The sequence below is a fragment of the Neopelma chrysocephalum genome, unplaced genomic scaffold (assembly GCF_003984885.1).
Source record: "Neopelma chrysocephalum unplaced genomic scaffold, ASM398488v2 Primary Assembly neopelma1_99867, whole genome shotgun sequence".
Classification (NCBI taxonomy): domain Eukaryota; kingdom Metazoa; phylum Chordata; class Aves; order Passeriformes; family Pipridae; genus Neopelma; species Neopelma chrysocephalum.
Genome location: NW_020926517.1, coordinates 2,596 through 26,394, shown reverse-complemented (window position 1 = coordinate 26,394; position 23,799 = coordinate 2,596). Strand labels below are relative to the sequence as shown.

At 52.5% G+C, this 23,799-nt stretch overlaps 3 protein-coding genes and 1 long non-coding RNA gene across 5 annotated transcripts in view; 1 reads left to right on the top strand and 3 right to left on the bottom strand.

Annotated features, from left to right (window-relative positions):
- Positions 1 to 1,313, bottom strand: part of LOC113962042 (IgGFc-binding protein-like) — a 3,716-nt gene extending 2,403 nt beyond the window's left edge. Inside the window, exons 1-2 of one of the 2 annotated variants that reach the window (XM_027672850.1) lie at positions 980 to 1,313; positions 386 to 585 (exon numbers count right to left, since the gene is read on the bottom strand). In XM_027672850.1, the coding sequence (XP_027528651.1) occupies positions 386 to 585; positions 980 to 1,226 (447 nt within the window). In that variant the 5' untranslated portion in view covers positions 1,227 to 1,313. The remainder of the gene's footprint in view (positions 1 to 385; positions 586 to 979) is intronic. The other variant, XM_027672851.1, reaches the window with a different exon arrangement.
- A 96-nt stretch (positions 1,314 to 1,409) lies between these two features.
- LOC113962040 (IgGFc-binding protein-like) lies at positions 1,410 to 5,922 on the bottom strand. The gene is made up of 5 exons (XM_027672849.1): positions 5,140 to 5,922; positions 4,243 to 4,810; positions 2,778 to 2,848; positions 2,208 to 2,674; positions 1,410 to 1,446 (listed from the first exon to the last, which is right to left on the bottom strand). Exons 1-5 carry the CDS (start codon positions 5,470 to 5,472, stop codon positions 1,410 to 1,412), a joined length of 1,476 nt encoding a protein of 491 aa, XP_027528650.1. The 5' UTR covers positions 5,473 to 5,922.
- A 424-nt stretch (positions 5,923 to 6,346) lies between these two features.
- Positions 6,347 to 22,118, bottom strand: LOC113962039 (IgGFc-binding protein-like). The gene is made up of 10 exons (XM_027672848.1): positions 20,589 to 22,118; positions 19,389 to 19,433; positions 15,501 to 16,709; positions 15,080 to 15,414; positions 10,339 to 10,906; positions 9,940 to 10,133; positions 9,098 to 9,239; positions 8,217 to 8,548; positions 6,757 to 7,330; positions 6,347 to 6,420 (listed from the first exon to the last, which is right to left on the bottom strand). The coding sequence occupies exons 1-10, from the start codon at positions 20,647 to 20,649 to the stop codon at positions 6,347 to 6,349; spliced, it is 3,534 nt and encodes a 1,177-aa protein (XP_027528649.1). The 5' UTR covers positions 20,650 to 22,118.
- A 1,188-nt stretch (positions 22,119 to 23,306) lies between these two features.
- On the top strand, positions 23,307 to 23,523 carry LOC113962041. Its single transcript, XR_003532432.1, has 2 exons — positions 23,307 to 23,348; positions 23,446 to 23,523. It is a non-coding gene; the product is annotated as an uncharacterized LOC113962041 (long non-coding RNA).
- Positions 23,524 to 23,799: the final 276 nt, after the last annotated feature.

Here is a 23,799-nt window from a genome sequence, read left to right as displayed (position 1 = left end):
GGTGAGGGGGACTGAGAAAAACTGGGAGGGATTGGGAACACCAGGGCGGACAGTGGGGAAGGACTGGAATGCACTGTGAGGTAACTGGGATGTACTGGGAGGGAAGTGGGGATGGTGGGGCCACACCAGAGGAGAGTGGGATCAACTGGGGATGGCTAGAAGAGACTGGGGGGGATTACTGGGACAGACTGGGGATACTGAGCAGGCACACTGGAGGGAACTGGGGGAGACTGGAAGGGTCTGGGGGGAAACTGGAGCATACTGGGAGGTATAAGGGACACTGGGGGGTGCAGTGACAGGGAGTGGGATCAACTTGAGAAAACTGGGAAGACCCAGGGCTGGGACTGAACTGGGCGGGACTGGGAGGCACTGGGGCCACACCCACCTGGAAGTATCGCCCTTGGTGGAAGCAGCCGCAGTTCCCCGGGGGGACGCAGCGGGCGCCGTCGAAAAGGAGCCCCTCAGAGCACTGACAGCCCTCGAAGCACCGCCCGCTGCAGGGAGGCGGAGCCGACACACCTGCGCAGGTGCGGTCACAGGTGCGGGCACAGAGCTGGTACTGGGAGCGGGGAGGGCACGGCAGGGCTGGGGGCGAGACAGAGGGGTCACCGAGGGGCACCTGGGGCCAAAGGGCTCAATGGGGGTCATATTCCCAACCCCAAAAATTCCTGCTATCCCAGATCCCTGACCCCCAAATCCCCAACCTCCAAAATTCCCATGCCCCAAAATTCCTGCCCCCCCAAAATTCCCACCCCCAAAATTCCCGACCCCCAAAATCCTAACGCCAAAATTCCCGATCCCTAAACTCCTGCTATCGCAAAAATCCCCAGCCCCGAATACACAACTGCAAAATTCCTGCTATTCCCCCCCCAAAAATTCCCAACCCTCAAAACTCCCAACCCCAAAACTCCCAACCCCAAAATTCCCACCCCGTCCTCCTCCCCACCCCCCCAAATTCCCTAAATCCCCGTGTACTCACGACATCCCGTCTCCTCGCGCCACTCTCGGAGTTCCCCCCCCGCCGCTTGACACGCGGCCGCGTATCCCTGGAATGCGGGGCAGGGATCGCCCCCCCCGTCCCCCCCCGCGCACACCTGGAGCTCGCACGTGTCCAGGTGCGCCCGGGGGGGGCACAGCGCTGTGACACCCCCCGAAGGGCCCCGCGGGGTCCGCCAGCACCGCGCAGCGCCCCGGGGGGCACGGGAGGGTCCCCGCAGGGTCCGCATGTGTGCAGTCCGGGGGGGGCGTCCCCAAAATTTTGGGGTCCCCGCAGAGCCCGCGCGGGGGTTGTTGCGCGGGAGGCAGCGTCAGCACCGCGTAGGAATCGCCGTCGTACAGGATTTTGGGCCCCCCCCGCACGTGGAGCAGCCGGTGGGACCCCACCTGGGTGACCCCCAGGGAGCCCCCCCCTAGCCACAGGGGGAGCACGTGGCGCTCGCCGTCCACCTGCGGGGGGGGGGGGGGAATAAAGGGGGGGTTGGAGCCTTAAAGGGGGGGAACTCCCCAAAAATAGAGTTTGCAGCCCCACAACCAGGGTTTGTACCCCCAAAAAACAGGGTTTATGACCGCAAAAATAGGGTTTATAACCCTAAAAATAGGGTTTACACCCCCAAAACAGGGTTTGTATCCCCCCAAACAGGGTTTATACCCTCCAAAAATAGGGTTTATACCCCAAAATATAGTGTTTGTACCCCAAACCCCATGGTTTAAAATGCCAAAGAATACAGTTTATACCCCAAAACCCAGGGTTCATACACCAAAAAACAGGGTTTATAATCCCAAAGAAATACGATTTGTACCTCAAAACCAGGGTTTATAACCGCAAAAATAGGGGTTTCATCCCAAAACCAGGGTTCGTACCCCTACCAAAAAGGGTTTATACCCCAAGGTAGGGTTTGCATCCCCCTCAAACAGGGTTTGCACGCCAAAAAAGAACAGGGTTTATACATTAAAAAAAAAAAAAAAAAGGTTTGAACCCCAAACCAGGGCTTGCATCCCAAAGTCAGAGGTTTTACCCCAAACCAGCCCTTTCCCTGCTGCTGGGCCCACCAAACCCCCATTTACATCCTCTTTTTCCCCCAAAAACTGGTGTTCTCAATCCAAAACCAGGGTTTTTGCCCCCAAACCAGGACTTGCACCCCCAACCCCAGGGTTTGCGCCCCCAACCCAAGGCTCTCTTCCCCAACCCAAGGTTTTCCATCCCAAACCGGGACTTGCCCCCCAAACCCAGGTTTCCCCGCCCCGCACTCACCGTGACCTCCCAGCGCTGTCCCCTGTCCATGGCCACCGTCATCCCCTGCGCCGTCACCGTCACCCTCCTCACCTCCCCCTCGTGCTGCTCCAGGGCCACCTTGAGGGGCTGCGGCCCCTCCTCGGGGTCCCCCGCGTCCATCTCCAGCAGCGGGAGGGTGCAGGACCCCTTGAAGCCCCCCAGTTGCCCCCCGAAGGTGCTGTAGATGCCTCTCCCCAGGAGCTGGCACTGCCCGCAGGTGCTGCGGGGGTGGCACCCCAGGACCCCGTCTCGCACCCCGCACTCCTGGCCCGGGGGGCACCCCGGGGTGGACTCACACTCCACGTGCCCGCCCCTGGAGCACACGCAGCGCTGGGTGCAGGACGGGGAGGGGTAGAACTGCGCCCCCCGGGGGTAATAACGACCCTCCAGAGTGCAGCCGCACTGGGATAGCGGGACACAGGAATCCCCGCTTCGGAAATAACCGGGATCGCAGAAACAGCCCTCGGAGCACGGGGAGGACTCGGGGCAGGACGGCGGGCCGGACTCGTCCTGGCAAGTCGGGGGGCAGGGGGGGCCACACAGCTCGTAGTGCTCGTTCGGGGGGGCACACAGGGCCTGCGGGGAGGGGAGAGGGGTGAGGAGCACAAACACATATGGACAGGCAAAAAAAAACCCCGAACCCCCATGGACACCCCAGAAAATTCCCTGCAAACCTTCAAATCCTTATGGACACCTCAAAACCCTCACGGACACCCAAAAAAACCCAAACCCCCACGGACACCCCAAAACCCTCATAGACTCCCCAAACCCCTATGGACACCGCAAAAAAATTCTACAAACCCCCCAAGCCCTCATAGACACCCAAAAAATCCCGTGAGAACCACAAAACTCCCATGGACACCCAAAAAACCCACAAACCTCCATGGACACACCCCCACACCTCCCCCTGCAAACCCTCATGAACACCCAAAAAACAATCTGCAAACTCCCAGGGATGCCCCAAACCCCCATGGACACCCCAAAACCCTCATGGTCACCCCAAAACTCTCATGGACACCCAAAAAAACCCCTGCAACCCCCCAAAACTCCATGGAGACCCAAAAATTTCCTTGCAATCCCCCAAAGCTCTATGGAGACCCCAAAACCCTCATGGACACCCAAGTCTCCCTGAGCAGACCCCCAAATCCTACGTGTGAACCCCAAACCCCCCATGTACACCCTGAAACTCCCTTGCCTGAACTCCACAACCTCCCATGCAAACCTCAAACCCCCTTGTGCAGATCCAAGACCTCCCCTGGACACCCCAAAATTCCCCAGGGAGACCCCAAAACCCCTCGTGGACACCCAAAAACTCCCCATTTACACCCCAAAACCACTGTGGACACTCCAAAACCCTCATGGACAACCCAACCCCTCTCCATGGACACCATAAATCTCCCCATGCAGACCCCAAACCCCCCCAACCAAACCTCAAACCCCCTAGAGCAGATTCAAAACCTCCCATGGACAACCCAAGACTCTCCATGTAGACCCCAAAAGCCCCATGGACACACCAAAACCCTCCCATGCAGCTCACAAAAACCCCACGGACACCCCAAAACCCCCATGCAGACACAGAATTCCCATTCACACCCCAAAACCCCATGGACAACCCAAAACTTGCCATTCACACTCCAAAACCCCCTCCATTCACACCCCGAAAATCCCCATTCACACCCCAAAACCACTGTGGACACCCTGAAACCCTCATGGACAACCCAAAACTCCCCATGCAGACTCTAAACCCCCATGGGCACCGAAAAAAACCCATTCACACCCCAAAACCCCTGTGGAAACCCCAAAACCCTTTTGGACACCCCAAAAGCCCCATGCAGACCCCATAATTGTCATGGACAATCCAAAACTCTCCTGCAGACCCCAAAACCTCCATGGACACCTCGAAACCCCCTTTGGACACCCCAAGCCCCCATGAACACCCCAAATCCCTCTGTAGCCTCAGCGCCCCGTACTGCAGAATGCGTGTGTGCGCCAGGGCCCCACGGCCACGCCGCGACTCTGGCACGCGCTGACGTAGGCGCCCACGGCCTGGCACACGGCGTCGTGGTGGCCATCGAAGAGACACGTGTCAAACAGACAGTCCTCCAGGAATGGGGCGGGGTCAATGACCTCGTGGCACGTGGCCAAGGGCCCCCGTTTCTTCACCAGGACCCCACAGTGCTTGTCCCCGCGGTAGGTGCGGCGTTGGGTGTTGCTGCACCCCTGGCAGCCCTCGGTGCACCCTGGGGAGCACCCAGGGACCTCGGAGACCTTCCAGCTGTCCCCAAAGTGGGTGTCATTGTGGGCGGGGTTGCCCTGGCGGGTGACGAAGTCATCGTGGGGGTCTCCGTTGGCGTTGCCGCAGAGGCCACAGACGGCACCTGCGAAAGTGCTGGGCAGGATCACGCGGGCGTAGCTGTGCCAGTCAAAGGTGACAGTGACGCCAAAGGCCGTGGTGATGAAGCCGTGGACACCCCGCAGGGACACCCGGAGCTCGTGGTGGGGGTGAGAGAAGGGCAGGTCCAGCAGGATGCCATCGACCTGTGGGTGGGAGGTCAAAGGATAGACTTGGAGACCACCCAGAGGGTATGGGATGGGCTTGAAGGGAACATGGATGGCCTTAAAAGCCACCTGAAGACCATACAGTGGCCTTGAAACCCAACATAACACCATACAATGACCTTGAAACCCACCTAAACACCTTAAAAAGACCTTGGACCCCCACCCAGGTGTCATGTGATGACCTTGAAACCAACCTGAAGACCATGCAAAGACCTTGAACCTCCCCCAAATGCCACACAATGACCTCAACCCCTCCCAAAACCCACGGAATGACTGAATCCCCCTCTCATCCCCTGTCTCTCCCCTACCTTGACCTTCTTGGGGTGCTCCTGGCTGAGGCTGAGGCTCACGTTGAACACCTCCAAGGTGACCACCTTGGTGAAGGACACCCGGTTGTCCCCACGGTGGTTGTTCTCCACGGTGACATTGAAGGGCACGAGGGTGGGGTCAGGGGAGCACAGCCCGGCCAGCAGGTACACACAGGTGCCCATGAAGTCGTAGCGGTGCCCGTCGAAGGTGGTGTAGTGGGGGTCCCCCGTGGCCACGCAGATGGAGCGGTTGGTGGCCACGCACCTCCTGACGCCCTCCACCACGGCACACACCTCACCTGACTTACACCTGGCCTCCTCACACACAACCATGCCCAGCTCCGGGTCACAGCGGCACCAGGAGCGGCATAAGTGGTCCCCCCAGAACTCCTCACCGGGGCGGTGGTAGCGCCCAGCACGGGTGCAGCCGCAGCGGGACACAGGCACACAGTGCCCCGCGCTCAGCACATGGCCGCGGTCACACGCACAGGACTCCACGCACGGCAGGGCACACGAGGAGGGAGCATCCAGGTCGGAGCAGGTGGCTGGGCAGGCGGTGCCACACGGCTCATAGTGGCTGTTCTCGGGGCAAGGAAGGGCTGGGGAGGGAGAGAACTGGGATGAGGGATGGAGAGAGTGGAGAGCATCTGATGGGAGGGGTGGTAAAAGGTCTGGGAAACCAGGAGAAGGGTATGGAGCATGAGGAGGAAAGTCTAGGAAGTGTGGAAGTGTGGGATGGGGGCTGGGATATGTGGGAAGGGGTCCGGGATACAAGGGATGGGGGCTGGGAACAGGCAGGACAGGATCTGGAACATGTAGGTAGGGTCTGGGCCATGCAGGATGGGGGCTGGGACATGCAAAGAGGTCTGGGAAACAGGGAATGGGGTCTTGGACAAGTGAGATGGGGTCTGGGACATGTGCGAAGGGTGTGGGAACAGGCAGGACAGCATCTGGGACACGTGGGAAGGGGTCTGGGACACACAGGATGGGGTCTGGGACACAAGGATAAGGGTGTGGGACATATGAGGATTTGGGAATTGCGGGATGGGGTCTGGGACATAAGAAGCAGAGTCTGGAGCACCAGGAGAAGGTTCTGGAGAACTTCCAGAAGAGGGATTTGAGGGCTTCACACTGGGATGGATCTCACTGCTCCAGAAGTGCCCCAAAAATGCCTCCCAGGACCCTGAAGTGCCCGTCAAGTGGCCCCTCAGACCCTCAAGGCCTGGGAGGATAGACCCCATGGAAAGGGGGGGCTCTGGGGGGCCTGGGGCCTCTGGGGGTCTAGAGGGGGTCAGGGAGGGTCTTAGAGGGGTCTTTAGAAATTTTAGGTAGAATTCAGGGAATTTTGTGTGAACTCCGGGGGATTTTGGTGAGATTGGAGGCAGGGTTAGGAGGAATTAAGGGATTTGGGGGTTGAATTAAGGGATTTTTGGTGATATTTGGGGGATTTGGGGTGGAATTAAGTAGTTTTGGGGCAAAACCAGGGATCTGGGGAGAAACCAAGGGGATTTTAGCTTGGATGAAGGGAATTGGGGATGGAATTGGGGAACTCAGGGGATTTGGAATGAAACCAGATAGGTTTTAGGAGATGGACCACAAAGCACCCCCATCCCTTACAGCATCCTGCTGGTGTCCTCCAGTCGCCCACGGTCGCCCCGCTCCTCCGGCACGTGGCTGCGTAAGTCTCCAGCACCCGGCACAGGACCTGCCTCGCACCGTGGCTCCGGCACAGCTCAGCCAGGCAGCTGCCAAAGAACTCCTGGGGCTTCACCACAGCATGACACGCCCGGAAGGGCCCCTGGAAGGACTTCTTGATGATCCCACAGTAGCTGTTCCCACCCCAAAGCTCCTTCTCCTCGCACACCGGACACTCCCCATCACAGTGATCCCAACAAAGGGGATCCTGGGCGTCAGGGTCAGAGCTTCTCCAGCCCCTGGCCCAGGCCACCAGGGCAGGGATGTCATCGCCGGCCTCGGGGATGTCGTCCAGGGGCTGCAGGTTGAAGTTCCCACAGAGGCCACGGACATGGCTGAAGAAGCTGCTGGGGAGGTCAATGAAGAGATGCCAGTTCCAGTCGTAGGAGACACGGAGCCCGAAATCCGTGTCCAGGGTGACGCGGAGCCCGCTGGGATGGATACGGAGCCTCCCATCCACCAGGAACACTGGGAGAAGGGCCAGCTCCCCGTTCACCTGCCAGCATTCCCAGGTATCCCAGGGTTGGATTCAACACACACACCAGCATTTCATTCCCAATATTCTATTTCCCACATATCCCAATTCTTTTTCACAGCATGTTCCCAACATTAAATCCCATCATACCCCAATGTTTTACACGTCACATATCCCAATATTTTATTCCTGCTATATTTTATCCCAACATTCTATTCCTATCATGTTCAAATATTTTATTCCCAAAATATCCTAACACCCCCCAGTATTTTATTCCTGGTGCATCCCAACATCTTATTCCTGAAATATCCTACTATTTTATTCCCTAGATACACCAACATTTTATTCCCAATTTATCCCAACATCTTATTCCCAACGCAGCCCAACATTTTATTCCCAGCTCATCCCAACATCTCATTCCTGGCATATCCTAATGTTTTATTCTAGACATATCCCAGCATTGTATTCCGGGCATATCCCAACATTTTATTACCAATAAATCCCAAAATCTTATTCCCAGCCTATCCCAACATTCTGTTCCTGACATATCCAAATATTCTATTCCCAACATTTTATTCCCACTGTATCCTGACATTTTATTCCTGACACATCCCAATATTTTCTTCCCAACATACCCAAACACCGTATTCCCAACTTATCCCAACATCTTATTCCTGGCACATACCAATATTCTGTTCCTGACATATCCAAGTACTCTATTCCCAACATTTTATCCCCAAAACATCCCAAAATTTCAACAATCCACCTCCCAGTCTGACTGATTTATCCCAAAACAACGCTGGTGCTGACAGAACCATTGGCCAGATGAAGGAGGATGTTGGGAAGTGCTGGATAAAGCAAAAAGTTGGGAAAAATCCCAGATTTCTCCCCTTTCCCCCCAGCTCACCCGGACTTTCCCGTCCTCATTGTGGTGGAAGGACACGCGTTGTCCATAGACGTCAATGTTGACGACGGAGACATAGGACACGGATCTGATCCCGCCCCGGATGTCATTCCTGGCCTCCACCCTAAAGGGCTCCAGCCTGGGGTCATTCCCATGGGATTCAGCCATGGTGTAGGTGCAGGTTCCTTGGAAGTCGAATTCTAGCCCATCGAAGGTACGGAAGTGGGGATCCCCCCATGCCCAGCAGGTGGCCACCAACGCTGGGACACAGCGGGATTCGGAGCCACGGGGCCGGCACCGCTCCTTGGGGCGGCACCTCAGGGACTTGCAGGGGTCTGGGAAGGGAGGGAGAGAGGGGGGAATGTGGGATGAGCGTTGGGAGAAGCCATGGTTTGGGGGAAATGATGGGAAAATACTTGGGGGAAGTCATGGAAGGAACTATGGGATGGGAAAAACAATGGGATGGGAAAAATCATGGGAGAAATTATGGAAGGAACCATGGGATGGGAAAGACCTGGGAAAAAAACATAGGAAGAAGAATGAGAAAAAACGTGGGATGGGAAAAAACATGGGAAAGACCATGGAAGGCACCACAGGATGGGAAAACCATTGGAAAGATCATGGGGAAAACACATGGGAAGAAAAATGAGAAAAACCATGGGATGGGAAAAAACATGGAAAAGACGATGGGAAAAACCATGGGATGAGAGAAACCAGGGGAGGAACAATGGGATGGGAAAAGTCATGGGATGGGAGAAGCCATGGAAAGAACCTCCCCATCCCTGACCCTCAGTGCCAGGGGTGGGATCTGTTCCCTCTGCCTCCCCTTCCGGCAGGATTTTCCCCACTAAATCAAAATCCCCCTTTCCCCCATTTTCCCTCACTTTTGTTGATGCATCCCAAGACCCCCTCCCGAATTTCACAGGATTCATCCTCAGTGCAGGAGTGGTCGTGGCAGGTGAGGCCCTGGCCTGGGATACAGGAGCACCGGCGCCGGCAGCGATCCTGGAAAACCACCTCATGGGGCTGTGGGGAGAGAGGAAGGAAGAAAGGGAAATCCATGAAAATAGGGGATAAAAAGGAAAAACGCAGGAAAGAAGGACATAAAGGCAGAAAAATCGGGAATAAAATGATTGAAAAGCAGGGCAGAAAAGGGAAAAGTGGGGGGGAAATACTGGGAAAATAGACAGAAAAATAAGGGAAAAGGGGAAAATGCAGGGAAAGACAAATGCATAAAAATATCGAAAAATGCAGAGAAAATGCATGAAAAGAGATGCCAATGCATAAAATAGGGAAAAATATAGGGGAAAAAATTTCTTAAAAATAGAGAAAAAAAGGAATTAAATGCAGGGGGAAAAAAAAGACAAAAATGGGGGGGGAATGCTGGGAAACAGACAGGAGAATAGGGAAAAGGGAAAATGCGGGGAATAAAGATGTAAATGCATAAAAATAGGGAAAAAAGGGAGGAAGTAATACAAACTGTAAATCCATAAAACTAGGGGACTAAAGGGAAATGCCATGGAAAGAGAGGTAAATGCAGAAAGATATGAACAAAAGGAAAAAAATGGAGGAAAAATAGAGGTGAAACAGAAAAATAGGGAAAAGAAGGAAAAAAGTGCAGGGAAAAGGACGTGAATGTATAGAAATAGGAAAAAATGCAGGGAGAAAGGATGTAAATGCCTAAGAATAGGGAGGGAGAAAAGGGAAAATACCCTGGAAAAACTACCTTGTAGTATCGCCCATCCTCAAAGCACCCACACTGCTCCTCGGGAATGCAGCCCTGCCCGTCTGACACGGAGCCCTGGTGGCACTGGCAGCCCTCAGCACAGGTCTGGGGACACATGGTGGCCCTCCCGGCACAGGTTTTGGCACAGGTGTTGGTGCACAGGGAGTAGGTGCTGTTGGACGGGCAGGGGAGGGCTGGAATTTTCATGGAATCATGGATTGAGTTGGGTTGGAAGGGACCCTAAAGCTCAGCCCCTCACCATCATCCCACATCCTGAGTGTCACCGCTGTCACCCAACCCCAAAGAAGAGACATCCCCCCCAACTCCCAGCGCTCCAAGTGGGATCTCACCAGGGAATCTCCCCAACCCCAAACCAGGGACATTTCCCCCCAAACTCACGGCAGAAGAACGGCGTCCTCCAATCCCCCACAGTGACTCCAGCATCCTGGCACATGCTGACGTAGCTCTGGATGCTCTGGCACAGGGCACCCGTATCCCCTCCAGTCACACAGAGGTTATGGACACAGGATTGGGAATATGGGGTGGGGTCAACGACGCTGTGGCAGGAGCCAAAGGGCCCCTCAGGGGCTGTGAGGAGGCCGCAGTAGTTGGGTTTTTGGAGGACCAGCACCTTCTCCTTGGAGCAGGTGGAACACTCCTCGTCAGGACAGGTGTCTTCACAAGGCCTATCCTTGGTTTTCCATGCGGATCCAAAGGCTGTTGCATCCGGAGCCAGTTGGCCATTGGAGAGGTGGAAATCATCGTCACGTTGCCTGTTGTAGTTGCCACAGAGGCCACACAGGTGGCCCAGGTAGGTCTGGGGGACCGTGAGTGTCACGTGCTGGGCGAGGTTATAGCGGACGACGAGGCCAAAGTCAGTGCGGAGCAGGACCCCTGTCCCATGGGGATACACCTGGATTTGCCCCTCGCCCAGGATGGCTGGGAGGTGGTGAGAGATTGAATTCACCTGGGAAAGGGAAGGAAGAGTCCTCCAGTGAGGAGGTGGGACCAGAAATGTGGGGAAAACACCTTCCAACCAATGTTTTGATGCATTTATGGGTCTTGCTTGAAAAGTTGGGATGAATATGGATTGGGCTTGGAGACAGGGTGAGGTGTCCCCTCCATCAATGAAACACAATTTTGGGGGGAACCCATGAGATCTGGCCCATGAAGTGCCACCTTACCATGACATCTCCCCCTTTTCCTTGGGTTAAGGTCAAATTGACCCCATAGACTTCCACGGACAACGCTTGGATCCCGGAAACCTTTCCCTTCCTACGGGCCTCCTTCTGGATTGTGACCACAAACGATGTCACGTCACCCGTGCAGGTCTGGCTGAGGATGTAGGAGCAGGTCCCGGTGACATTGAAGGCCACCCCGTCGAAGGTGATATAGGCACTGTCTCCCGTGGCCACGCAGGTGCCGGATGCTGGCGGGGGACACTGGAAGATGCCATCAACGACCTTCCCAGGGCTGCCATCAGGACAGGAAATATTTTGGCATTCCACAGCACTGCTGGAGAGGCACCGGCACTCCTCGTGCTCTGTGGGGTAGAAGGTCTCATCCTCTTTGTAGTACATGCCGTGGTGGGTGCAGCCGCAGTGAGCTGTGGGCACACACTCATCCCCGCTGAGCATGAAGCCATCGTGGCATGCGCAGCCCTCGCGGCACCGCCCTGGGCACCCGGCGGAGCCGGCACCGCAGCTGTGCTGGCAGGTGTTAGCGCAGAGCTTGTAGGAGCTGTTAGGAGGGCAGGGAATATCTGCCGGGAGATAACAGGATCCATGAACAACCAGGAAATTCCCAAGCCAAACCCTGGAGGTTTCCCAGAGTTCAAATATGTCCAGCGATGAACATCACCAAACACAGAGTTTTTTAGCCCAGTCTTTGTTTTCGTCCTTGTGGACATGATGAGGGACATCATCCAATGATAACCCAGTGCCTACCCAGTGATGATTCAATGATCATCCATAAGGAACATCCCAATGCACTTAAATAGGAATTTTTGCCCCTAAATCACATAATTTTCTCCATTTTCATGGAGAAAACTGGGACATTCCCTCAAGGAATGGGATCACTCCATACTGGATCCTCACATGACCTCCAGGCTGGATCCCTTTGCCCCAGTTCCGCTATTTTTGGTGCATTATTGGTGGTTTTCCCTCTAAATCATCCAATTTTTATCCAATACCAAGAAATTGGAACTCTGGGGGGAAAATGATCCCAGATAAAACAACTTCTTCCTTGCAAAGGGTTTACTTTGGGTGGAATAGGGGATTATGGGACCAACTGAGACTTTGCTGAGATTCCTACTGGTTTCCCACCTCTGGGTTGTTCCTACATGGATTTGGAGTGGAATTGAGGATCCTGCTGAAGGAAAACCCCTCCAATCATCCCAACTTACAGCAGAAATTATCCATCCTCCACCTCCCAACGGACACACCGGCAGCCTGGCATGCACTGGCGTAGCTGGCAATGATCGGACACATCCCATCTTCCTGCTCCGGGAAGAGGCAGGAGTCCCGGACGCAGCTCTGGAAATACTGCTGGGCGTCCACGTGGTCATGACATGCTCCAAAGGGTCCATCCTTTTCCAACAAAATCTCACACTCCATCCCGGACACCTCCTGTTGCAGCCGTGGCACTGTGGCAGCACTGGAACATTCCGCCATCGAGCTCTCAGTGCATCCCAGGATATCAGCAACCTTCCAGCTGCTTCCGAAGGCAGCCGGGTCTGAGGTCATGTTGCTGTTGCTCATCCTCATGTCGTCGCTGGCAGCGCCGTTGAAGTTCCCACAGAGCCCGCACAGGGCATTGGCAAAGCCGCTGGGCACTGTCGCGGTGACATGGCCATGCCAGTCATAGGTAACAACAAGGCCAAAGTTGGTCTCTACCACTGCGTCCCGCCCGTGGCGATAGACAACAATCTGCTTGTCACCTTGGAGATATGGGAGGTTGACCAACCGCTCATCGATCTGGGGGAAAAACCATAAAAATGGACCAAATTTGGGGTTTGATGGGGAAATCCCAACTTATTTTCAACAGCCACAGCCCCCAAATGGCATTGGTTTAATTAAATATTAGATGGAATTAAGTTCTGGATTTAAGAGGATGAGGCGGTTCAAGTCCCAGTGGGAGGTTGACCAACCTCCATTAATCTGGGGGGAAAACCATAAAAAAGGAGCAAATCTGGGGTCTCACAGCAAATTCCAACTGTGTTTTCAACAGCTGGAGCACCCAAATGACATTTATTTAATTCTATTTCAGATTTAATCATTAATTAATGGGATGAGGAGGTTTGGTGGAAGGATAAAGGACTATATCCTGAGCTCACCATGATTTTCCCAGGCTGTTCCCTGCTGATGACAATGGTTTTGTTGTAGACTTTGACTGTCACCACGGCAATGGCAAACAGGCGCCCATCGCCCTGGCGGCCGTTCTGCACCAACACCTGGAACCCCACCAAATTTGGGTTGTCTTCACATAACCCAACGAACTGGTAGACACACGTCCCCTGGAAGATGAACCTCCTGCTGTCAAAGGTTTCATAGTGGGTGGCTCCAAAGGCGCTGCAGACCCCAAAAACTTTGGGATAGCAATCCTGGATTCCCTCCTGCACTCGACACTCCTCCTCTGCACCACAGCTGAAATTCCGGCACACTGCCTGCCGCTGCTCCGCATCGCACACGCAGCGCTGTGTGCAGGTGGGATCACCCCAGAACTCCTCTCCTAGGCCATGGAAGAGACCCCCGAAGATGCAACCACAGTCGGAGGGGGGAATACAGGTGTTGGCATCCAGGACAAGGCCTTCGTGGCACACACAGGAGTCCACGCAGGTGGTGCTGGTGGCACAGCTGGACGGCACAGCTGGGATGTTGCAAGTGGGGGGGCAGGCGGGGCCACAGGTGCTGTAGGTGCTGTTGGGAGGGCAGGTGAAAGCTGGAAAGAGAGGGAGACCATGGTCAGGGTGAGGTGAGACGTGGTGGGATGGACTTCCTGGACTATCTACACAGACTTCCTGGAGTTTCCATGGATTTTCTGAAGTCTCCATAGGCTTTCTTGATCTTCTACCTGGACTTTCTGAGTCTCCACAGACTTCCTGGAACCTTCCACCTGGACTTTCTGAAGTCTCCATGGACTTCCTGGACTTCCTGCTTGGACTTTCTAGAGACTCCATGGACTTTCTACATGGACTTCCTGGAGTCTCCCTGGACTTTTACAGACTTCCTGCTTGGACCTGCTGCCATAACCTTTCCCAGCACACCATTCCACAGATCTTGGGACCCACTTGAATTAAGCTCCGCCCACCCCAGGGAGTATTTCCACCCAACCATTCCCTCTACTTACGACATCCCATCCTCATTCTCCAACCAGAAACGTCGATCCCATTCTCTTGGCAGTCATCGGCGTAGGCCTGGAGGGCGTGGCACAGCACAGCGCGATGGCCGCCATGGGCGCACAGGTCATGGATACAGTTCTTCACGTAGATGTTGGGATTGATGGTGCCATGACAGCGCCGGAATGGCCCGGCATGCCAGGACAACACCCCACACCACCGCTCTGCCTTGTATATCACCTCCTCATCCCACCCACATCGCCCACAGTCCCCCTCGCAGGTGTCCTGGCAGTGACTGCTCCCATTGGTCACCTTCCAGCTCTGCCCCAGCTCCACGATATCCCACACCTGGCTCCCATCGGGAGCCAGTGCATCATCCCGGGGGTTCCCGTTGCTGTTCCCGCACAACCCACAGACTTTCCCGGAAAAAGCAGCTGGAATTTTGACCACCACATGATCGTCCCAGTCGTAGAGGACCTTCAGCATGAAATCTGATTGGATCAACACGGATTTGCCCTTCTGGTGAACCCGGAGCTTCCCGCAGGAGAGGGAGATGGGCAGGCGAGAGCTGTGGTTGTTCACCTGAGGGAGGTAACAACCAGCAAAACAACCAAAAAACCATCAAAATCGGACAAAATGTGGAGTTTTTGAAGATTTGTTTTTTTTCATGCAAGGCCTGTCTGCACACTAGCAAATCCCAGAATTATTTAGGAAAAGACCCTCAAGATCACCACTAAATGTGTAATTTTGGTGAAACTCCATAAAATCGCTTGGAATTTGGGAATTATGCTGATTTTTTCTTACCCTCACCATCCCGTTTTCTGCCCGGACCACGGTGACAGTGATGTTGTTGATGTGGACATTGATGGAGCCAATGGAGGAGACTTTGGAGTTCTCCTTTTTCTCCTTTTGGACCTCCACAGAGAAGGCAGGAAAGGTGGGATCAGAACTGCAGAGGGTGGTCAAGGTGTAGGTGCATGTTCCCATGAAATCGAAGGTCTTCCCATCAAAACTCCGGTAGTGTGAACCACTGGTGAGCCAGCAGGTGGAGAAGGTCTCCTGGACGCACTTTGGTTGTCCATCCACCACCTCACACCTCTCCTCGCACATCAAATCCTCGCAGGAGACCGGCTCTGGAGCTGCAAAAAACAGGGAAATCCATGGATGGCCAACCGGACAATGCCCAACCACTGGGCTGACTCAACAATGGGCTCACTGTACTCACCGGCGATGCAGAGCCCAGCAAAGCCATACCCGGTGTGGCTCTCGAACCCAAACACCAGAAGCCCCATGGGCGCCTGTGGGTTCTCGGCGCTCCGTGTCTGGGGACTCACTGGGATGCCGGCCCAGGAGAACTCCGTGCCGGGAATGCCGTGCCACTTCACGGCAGCAGCTGGCTGGTGGTTGAGAGTGGTGGCAGCGGTGGCGGCGGTGGGCGCAATGAGGATGGCATGGTTGTAGTAGCCGGGCACAGTGCTGAGGTGGAATGCGGTGCAGTGGGCAGTGACAGGCGGCACGATGAGGAGGAAGGGGTCTTGCCAAGATGAGCCAGTGAAGAACAGCAGCACCTGCACTGCTGCCACCGCAGTGAGGTGCAGGGGGGAGTTGTGGTTCACCACCAACGCCCGTGCCTCCCCTGCTGCCATGGCCATGGTGACCTCCCCGCTGCTGCTGTTATAGGTGACGGTGTTGCAATCCTCCGTCACCACATAGATAAGGTCAGTGCCTGGCTGCACCGGGTTGGGTGGCACCACGTAGTTCCTCCCCCATGCCACTGTCGGCAGGAGCTGCTCCACCACGAAGTCGTAGCCTGCGGTCACCTTGGTGCAAGTGTGGCCACTGAGAACGGCCACAGGCGCGTTGGCCACCACAGCGGTGCCAGTGAAGTCCTGGCTACTCTGCAGCTGCAGGCTGTGGTAGGGCTGCAGGAAGAGGCGCAGCACTGCGCCCGGCACGTAGGTGTCCCCGGCATACTGGAATGTGGCCGTGGTGGTGATGGAGACAGCGGTGATGGCAGCACCGGCGACCACCACGAGCTCAGCCATGCCATAGGTGTCATTCCCCATGGGCGTCACCACATAGTACCTGGTGCCCAGGTTGGGCATGGGCAGCAGGGCCGTGGCACCCACTGTGTAGCCCTTGGCGCTCATGGCCACCACGGCCACATCGGCACTGGCCCGGACCACCACAGTCTTGTTGGCCATGCAGCTCCCTGTGAGCTCCAGGTGGGCGGGAATGGGCACAGCCTTGGTGACACCGGGCGGCACAGTGACCTCGCGGGTGCCGAAGGGACCGTGCAGTGTCACCGAGGCCACCCTGTCACCGGGGCCCTGCCGGGTGAGCAGCAGCTTCAGCGTCGCACTCGGGGACTCGTCGTCATTCTGGGGGAACACGGCCAGGAATTCCCGACCCCCCGAGCTGCAGCTGGAGAGAGCTGGGAAAACAGGGAAAGGGGCTCCTGGGTCAGTGGATAGCGAGGGAATAGGGGATTAGATGGATGGTTTTTATATAGAATTATATATGGGGCTTTATATAGATTTATATGGACTTGATAGAGAATTATATAGAATAATATATATCATATAGAATTATATAGATTTTTTTAGTAGAATTATATAGAACAATATCTATTATATAAAATTATAGACTTTTTTTATGCAGGGTTATATGCAATAATAAATACTGGATAGAATTATAGAGATTTTTAGAGATTATTATATAGAATATATATTATATAGAGTTATATTTTTTAGAGAGAATTATATAGAATAGTACCGGATTATATAGGGTTTATGTACGATTATAGAGAATAGTATCTATTATAAAGAATTATATAGATTTTTTAATGTAGAATTATATAGAATAATATCTATTATATAGAATCATATAGGGGGTTTTATGCAGGATTATATAGAATAATATCTACTATATAGAATTACGTAAATTTCTTAAAAGATTATATGGAATAATACCTATTATATAGAATTATATAGATGTTCTATAGGGAACTATATAGATTTTTACAGAGGTTATATAGAATACCTAATATATACAATTACATAGGTTTCTCATAGAGAATTATATAGAATAATATATAGAACCATATAGAATTTTTTATAGAGAGTTATATAGGTTTTTAATGTAGGATTATATAGAATAATATCTATCACATAGAATTATATGGCATATAGAATTATAGCAGGAATTGTATTTAAATGACATGAAAGGTGTAATGGCAGCCTTATCTTTAATTTATATGCTCTATTTTTATATATAATCACAGTAGAAATTATATTCACAGGTTATTACGCTGATAAATAACATATGTGAAAGCTATTAAACAATTTTAATAACTATTATTACTATCATTATTATATATAAATAAATTGTAAATTCATAATAAGAATTCTCTACTATTAATTAATTATATACAATTATAAGTAAAATGTTATATTATAATCCAATACAATTCTGTCATATTTCATTGTATAACAATATAAAATTGTCTATATTTAATTTATATTTATATATTATTCCATTTTATAATTATCTCTCAATATCTAGATGTAATTATAGATATAATTTGCTGTATTAATATACTGATAAATTACACAAACATATATTCGATATTTTTAGATATTATGCCATATTAAGAATAACTTAATTTTATATATCATATTTTTAGGTAATACAAGAGACATTATATTTATTTCCTATTACTATATTCATACATAGAGATTATATTTATTTATTATTTCGTTTATCTATTTATTATGATATTTATCTAGACATTACATTTACTTTCTATTCTTATAGTCATACATAACTGTAGTGGTGTATATTTAAAATTATTTAGTGTAAACTTGAAATTAATATACCCACAGCACCTAACAATAAAAGTATTAATAAGTAATAATGTTATTCAATTACACTACTTAATATTATTAGCCAATTAACACTTTAAATCTTTTGTATAAGTTAATATTTATCCATACAAATCTACAGAAATATATGAAATTAAACTACACAAAGAATAGGGATTTTAAAAGGACCAAAAAGGGATTTTAGAGATTCTTAGCAGAAAAACCTCCAAAAGATGATTATTGATCACCTTTTAATCAATTAATCAATTGATTAAAATTTGATTTTAAAAACCCCTAAATATATTTATATAAAAAAATGGGTGATAAGGATTTTTTTTAATTTAAAAAATAGGGAGTTAGGGGGTGTTGAGAGAAAAAAGCTGATTTTGGTCGGTTTTTTCTGAAAAAAAAAACAACAACTGGGAATTTGGGTGTTTGGGGTGACAAATTGGGAATAAAAAACAGGAATAAGAAACAAATTATAAATTATAAATTATAAATTATAAATTATAAATTATAAATTATAAATTATAAATAAGGGATTTTTTTCCTAAAAAGGGGGATTTTGAAGAAAAATCAACAGCAAAATAAGGCATCATGATTTTTTAAACTGAAATAAAGTGACTAAAAGGGTTTTTTTCTAAAACAGAGTTCAAAAGAGCTTTTTTTCCCCTAATAAATTAAATAAAAAGAAAAAAGGACTCAATTAAAAAAATTAAGGAAATAAAAGGGATTTTCCTTTGAAAATAATTTAAAGAAAGGGCTGAATAGGATTTTCTTCATGAAAATTAGAAAAAAAACCCGTGAAAATACAGAATAAAAGAGATTCTTTTCCTTAAAAAATAATAATCTTTTCGTAAAATAGAGCAAATAAAAGGACTTTTTTCATTAAACCCCCCCCTAAAAATGGATTTTAAATTTTTTTTAATAGATGTTTTTGTTTGTTTGTTTTTTCCTGAGGAAAAACAAAAATACTTTTTTTATCTCAAAAAACCCCACCCAAACCCCAAAATATTCAGGACAAAGTGCACTTTTTTCTGTAAATAGTGAGAAAAAAGGGCACTTTTTCCTGAAAATAAAGGGAGTTTTCATGAAAAAAGAAGATTCTAAAGGCTCTTGGATGTAAGGAATTACTAAAAAATGTGGGGGTTTGGTTAAAAATAATAATTTTCTGCCCTTAAAAGCTCCAAAATATACCCAAAATGCAGGAAATTTGGGTTTTTTGGGGGGGAAAACGGAGGTTTTCTCACCACAGAAGGAAAGGAGGAGCCACCAGGTCCCACGCAAAGCCATTGCTGCAAAAAACACCCAAAATCACCAAAAATTACCCAAAATCCCTGTTTTGGGGGGAAAATCCATGTGAGCCCAGAGAGGTCACCAGAACCCCCAAACAACCCCCAATTTACCCCAAAATGGCTTTTTTTTACCCCATGGAAACCTGTTTGGGCTTATTTTGGCCCCTGTTGCCACCAAATCCACCCCAAAAGCTCCAAAAATTATGAATTTTGTTCAAAAAATTGGGTCAAAATGGGGGTTTTTAACCAAAACTCCCCACATTTGGGGTAAAATGTTTTTTTTTCCCTAAATCCCTCAAAATTGGGTCAAAATGGAGCTGGGATAACCATCCACACCCACCACTACCACCAGTTTTACCCTTTGAGGCCACCCTAGAGTCCCCATTTCCACCAAATCCACCCCAAAACCTCCCAAAAATGATGAATTTTGCCCCCACAATCCTCCAAAATTGTGGTAAAATGGGGTTATAAAGCCAGGACAACCCTCCCACCACTCAACCTCCCCCCTTGATGCCACCTCAGTTCCTATTTCCACCAAATTTACCCCAAAACCTTCCCAAAATTACAAATTTTGTTCAAAATCCCAAAAGTTCAGGTCAAAATGGGGGGGTTTTGCCCCAGATCTCCCAAATTTGGGGCAAAATGGGGTTCAACAGCCAGGACAACCCTCTCCCCACCTTGTCCCACCCAACCCCCCCAAATCCTCAATTTGGGTGCAAAAAGTGCAAAGAATCCCAATTTTGGGCATTAAGAGGGCAAAAAATCTGAACTTCGGGAAAAAGTGGACAAAAAATCCTGATTGGGGGCACAAAAAGGGTGGAAAATGCCCAATTTGAACACAAAAAGGGCAAAAATATAAAATTGGGGGGAAAGAATGTGAAAATCTAAATTTTGGACACAAAAAGGGGAAAAAATTAGATTTGGGGAGGGAAAATGGGCAAAAAAACCTCCAAAATTTGGGCACAGAAAGTGTTAAAAAAATCCGAAATTTGGGATGAAAAAGGGGTTAAAAATATGAAACTTGTGGGGGAAAAGGGGCAAAAATCAGTAAACTGAGGGGGAAAAAAAGGAAAAACTCTGAAATATGGGCAGAAATTTCTGCACACCCCCAAAAATGAGGAAAAATGGGGAAAAGCAGGGAATGAAGGCACTCACCGGCCCCTGAGCTCCCGAATTCCCGGGATCCTATGGACACGGTGTTTGGCCCCAAATCCATCTTTTATACCCAAACAGATCTCGACTGGAGCTGCTTCCAGGGGCAGATTTGGGCCAAAACCTGGGAGTTTGGGCCAAAAACTGCAGATTTGGGCTGATACAGCAGAATTTTGGGAATGGGGGGAGCCAAGGGGGAGTGACCCCGGATTTCCAGAGAATTCGGAAAGTGGCAGCTGGATCCTGTCACTGAGGAGACGTCGGAGGGGGGTAGGATTCCCAGGGATATCACGACAGGTGTGGGACCCTCGGGGATGTTGGGACAGGTGTGGGACCCCCAGGGATGTCTTGAGACCTCCAGGGATCCTCCCAAACCCCCCGAATTCCCAGAATCGCTGCCCCCTCGGAGCCCTCTGCCCCCGTGACCCCGTGGGGAGGGACGGACCCAAATACGGTTGTTTTTTACCCAAAATGAATGACCCGAGTCCCAGCAGGGATTTCCAGGGAACGGGGAATTCTGGCCCAAACCCCGGGCAGGACTGAGAAAAACCATCTGGAGCCGGGAGGGAAATCAGGGAATTAAAGGTGTTTCTCCTTAAAATGGAGATGGAAAAATGGGGAACTCCCGAACCCCACGGGGACCCCAAACACCACTCGGGGACCCCTCAAATTCCCCTCCGGAATCCCTCACCCTCTGGACCCCCCAAACCCCTCCAGAAACCCCAAAGCCACACAGAGACACCCCAAAGCCCCTCAGAGACCCCCAAAACCAGTCAGGGAAACCCAAACCACCCAGAGACCCCCAAAACCACTCAGGGACCCCCCAGAGACCCCTTGGCCCCTGGACCCCCCAAATCTTCTCCGGGAACTCCAAACCCACAAGGTCCCTAGAGGTCCCTGGGAGAGTTTTACGGTTTCCCTGGAGGGGTCTGCGGGTCCAAGGGGGACCGGGCACGGAGGTTTTGGGGGTCCTTGGGAGGGTTTGGAGTTTCTAGAGGAGATTTGGGGGTCCCTGTTGGGGACTGGGGGGGCTGAGAGGCACAAATCCTCAGTGGGAGCCCCAAAGCCCCTCAGGGACCCCCCAAATCCTCTGTGGGAGCCCCAAATGCCCTCAGGAGCCCCCCAAATCCTCTCTGGGAGCCCCAAAGCCCCTCAGGAGCCCCCTAAATCCTCTCTGGGAGCCCCAAAGTCGCTCAGCGACCCCCCAAATCCTTTATGGGAGCCCCAAACGCCCTCAGGAGCCCCCTAAATCCTCTCTGGGAGCCCCAAACGCCCTCAGGGACCCCCAAATCCTCTGTGGGAGTCCCAACCTCCCTCAGGGACCCCCCCAAACCTCTCCCGCCCTCCCCCCTTTCCCTTCTCCGGCCTCCCATTGCCCGCAGCGCCCGCCCGTCATCTCCTGCAGCCAATCAGCGACCGAGAAGGGGCCGTTGGGGCGGGGCCTGGCGGAGCGCGGGCCATGGAGCGGGTGAGGGCTGAGGGGACCCCGGGGACCGGGGGGAATTTTGGGGGGTCCAGGGGGGGATTTTGGGGGTCCCGGGGGGCGATTTTGGGGGTCTCGGGGGGCGATTTTGGGGGTCCCCGCATCACCCTCCGCGTCCCCCCCCAGGGACTCGGCCTGGAGCAGCGAGCGGAGCGACTGGTGCGGAGGAGGTGGGGGAGCGGCGCGGCCACCAAGCGACTCCCGGGCCTCCCAGGATCCCCCTCAGTTCCCTGCTCTGCCCTCCCAAGAGCCCCTTGGGGACGCCCAACTGCCCCTCCCGACTCCAAGTACTTCCCCCCCGACCTCACAACCCCTCAAATGCCCCCGGGGTCCCCAAACCCCTCGCGGGGAGGCCGATGGGGGGGTCGGTATTTGAAGAGTCCCCAACCTGCCCTTCCCCCCCCAGCCAGGTCCTGCTCAGGCCCCGCCCCCGTGGGCCAGAGGGGGCGGAACCTCCGCTCAGCTCCGCCCCCGCAGGCCCCGCCCCCGTAGGCCCCGTCCCCGATGACCCCCTCATCCAGTGGCGTCTGAGGCGGCGCCGTGGGGAGGAGCCTGCGCTGGACACGTGCCCGGTGGGCGGGGCGACGCACTGGGAGTCACGTGAGCCCTCCGAGACCCCAATCAGGAGCCGCTTCTGCACCTCCCGCCGCCAGGGGGCGACCTCGTCCCGGCCCGATTCCCAGGAGTCCTTGCAGTGGAAACCATGCCTGCGGTCACGTGATGCCACTGGGGCCCTATGGGGGGCGCCATGTTGGGTGTCACGTGATCGTCAGGACGCTCTGCGGCCAATCAGGAGTGGCGTCCAGGATGCCCAGCAGGGGGCACCCTCACGGCAGGCGCTGGGTGAGGGGAATTGGGGGACTGAGGAGGAATTGGGGGATATGAGGGGGCACTTGCGGGGCCAGAGAGGTAATTGTGGGGCTGGGGGTTCACTTGTAGGGCTGGGGAGGGAATTGTGGGGCTGGGGGGTCACTTTTGGGGTTGGGGGGCAATTGTGGGGCTCAGAGTGATCAGTTATGGGGCCAGGGGGGCACTTGTGGGGCTGTGTGGGTGAATTGTGGGGCTGAGCAGGGGCACTTGTGGATTGAGAGGCACTTGGGGGGTTGAGGGGTCACTTATGGGTCTGGGGGGCAATTGTGGGGCTGGGGCACCCCTTACAGGGTGGGGGGGGGTACAGTGGGGTGGCCCCCCCCATGACCTCCGGCTCCCCCAGTTTGTCCCCAGGACCCTGTCCTATGGCTGCTGCGGTGCCACCGCCGGGCCCTACGGGAACAGCTCTGGTATGCCCCTCCCAACCCCCTGATTTTGGGGGTTCCTCCTGCCCCTACCCCTTCCCCACATCCCTCTGACCCCCTTTGCTCTCCCCTTTTTCCCCAGGGCTGTTGAGACCCTCCTGGAGCCCACCAGGTTCCCCCCCCAATCTGGGGGGGGCCAATAAAGCAATGAAACCCCAAAGCTGCAGCTGCACGGACCCCAAAATCCCCTCCCCCACCTTTGGGGTCTCTCCAAATGCCCCAAGAGTGTTGGCTTGGGGGGTGTTGGGGGTCTGGGGGGCTTTTGGGTGTGTTTGGGGGGGAGTTCTGGGAGTCTGGTCATGAAGAAGTATTTTGGGGAGGGATTCTGAGGGTGTTGGGGGAGGGTCTGCAGGGGGTTTGAGGGTCCCTGGGCCATTAGCAGGGGGCTGTAACTGGCCGTGGGGTGTTTTGGGGAGCCCAGGATGGGCTTGGGGGC

Excerpts from the sequence above, each read along its gene's own strand:
- LOC113962040 (XM_027672849.1), bottom strand. The coding sequence starts at position 5,472 with ATGGTTGTGTGTGAGGAGGCCAGGTGTAAGTCAGGTGAGGTGTGTGCC. Across the intron at positions 4,811-5,139 it reads AGCACCCCAAGAAGGTCAAG|GTCGATGGCATCCTGCTGGA; the intron begins GTAGGGGAGAGA and ends TCCCACCCACAG. Across the intron at positions 2,675-2,777 it reads CCCCCGACTTGCCAGGACGA|TGCGGCTGCACTCTGGAGGG; the intron begins GTCCGGCCCGCC and ends CCGCTATCCCAG.
- LOC113962039 (XM_027672848.1), bottom strand. The coding sequence starts at position 20,649 with ATGGATTTGGGGCCAAACACCGTGTCCATAGGATCCCGGGAATTCGGG. Across the intron at positions 9,240-9,939 it reads AGGATGGGCGATACTACAAG|CCCCATGAGGTGGTTTTCCA; the intron begins GTAGTTTTTCCA and ends CTCTCCCCACAG. Across the intron at positions 7,331-8,216 it reads ATGAGGACGGGAAAGTCCGG|GTGAACGGGGAGCTGGCCCT; the intron begins GTGAGCTGGGGG and ends GAATGCTGGCAG.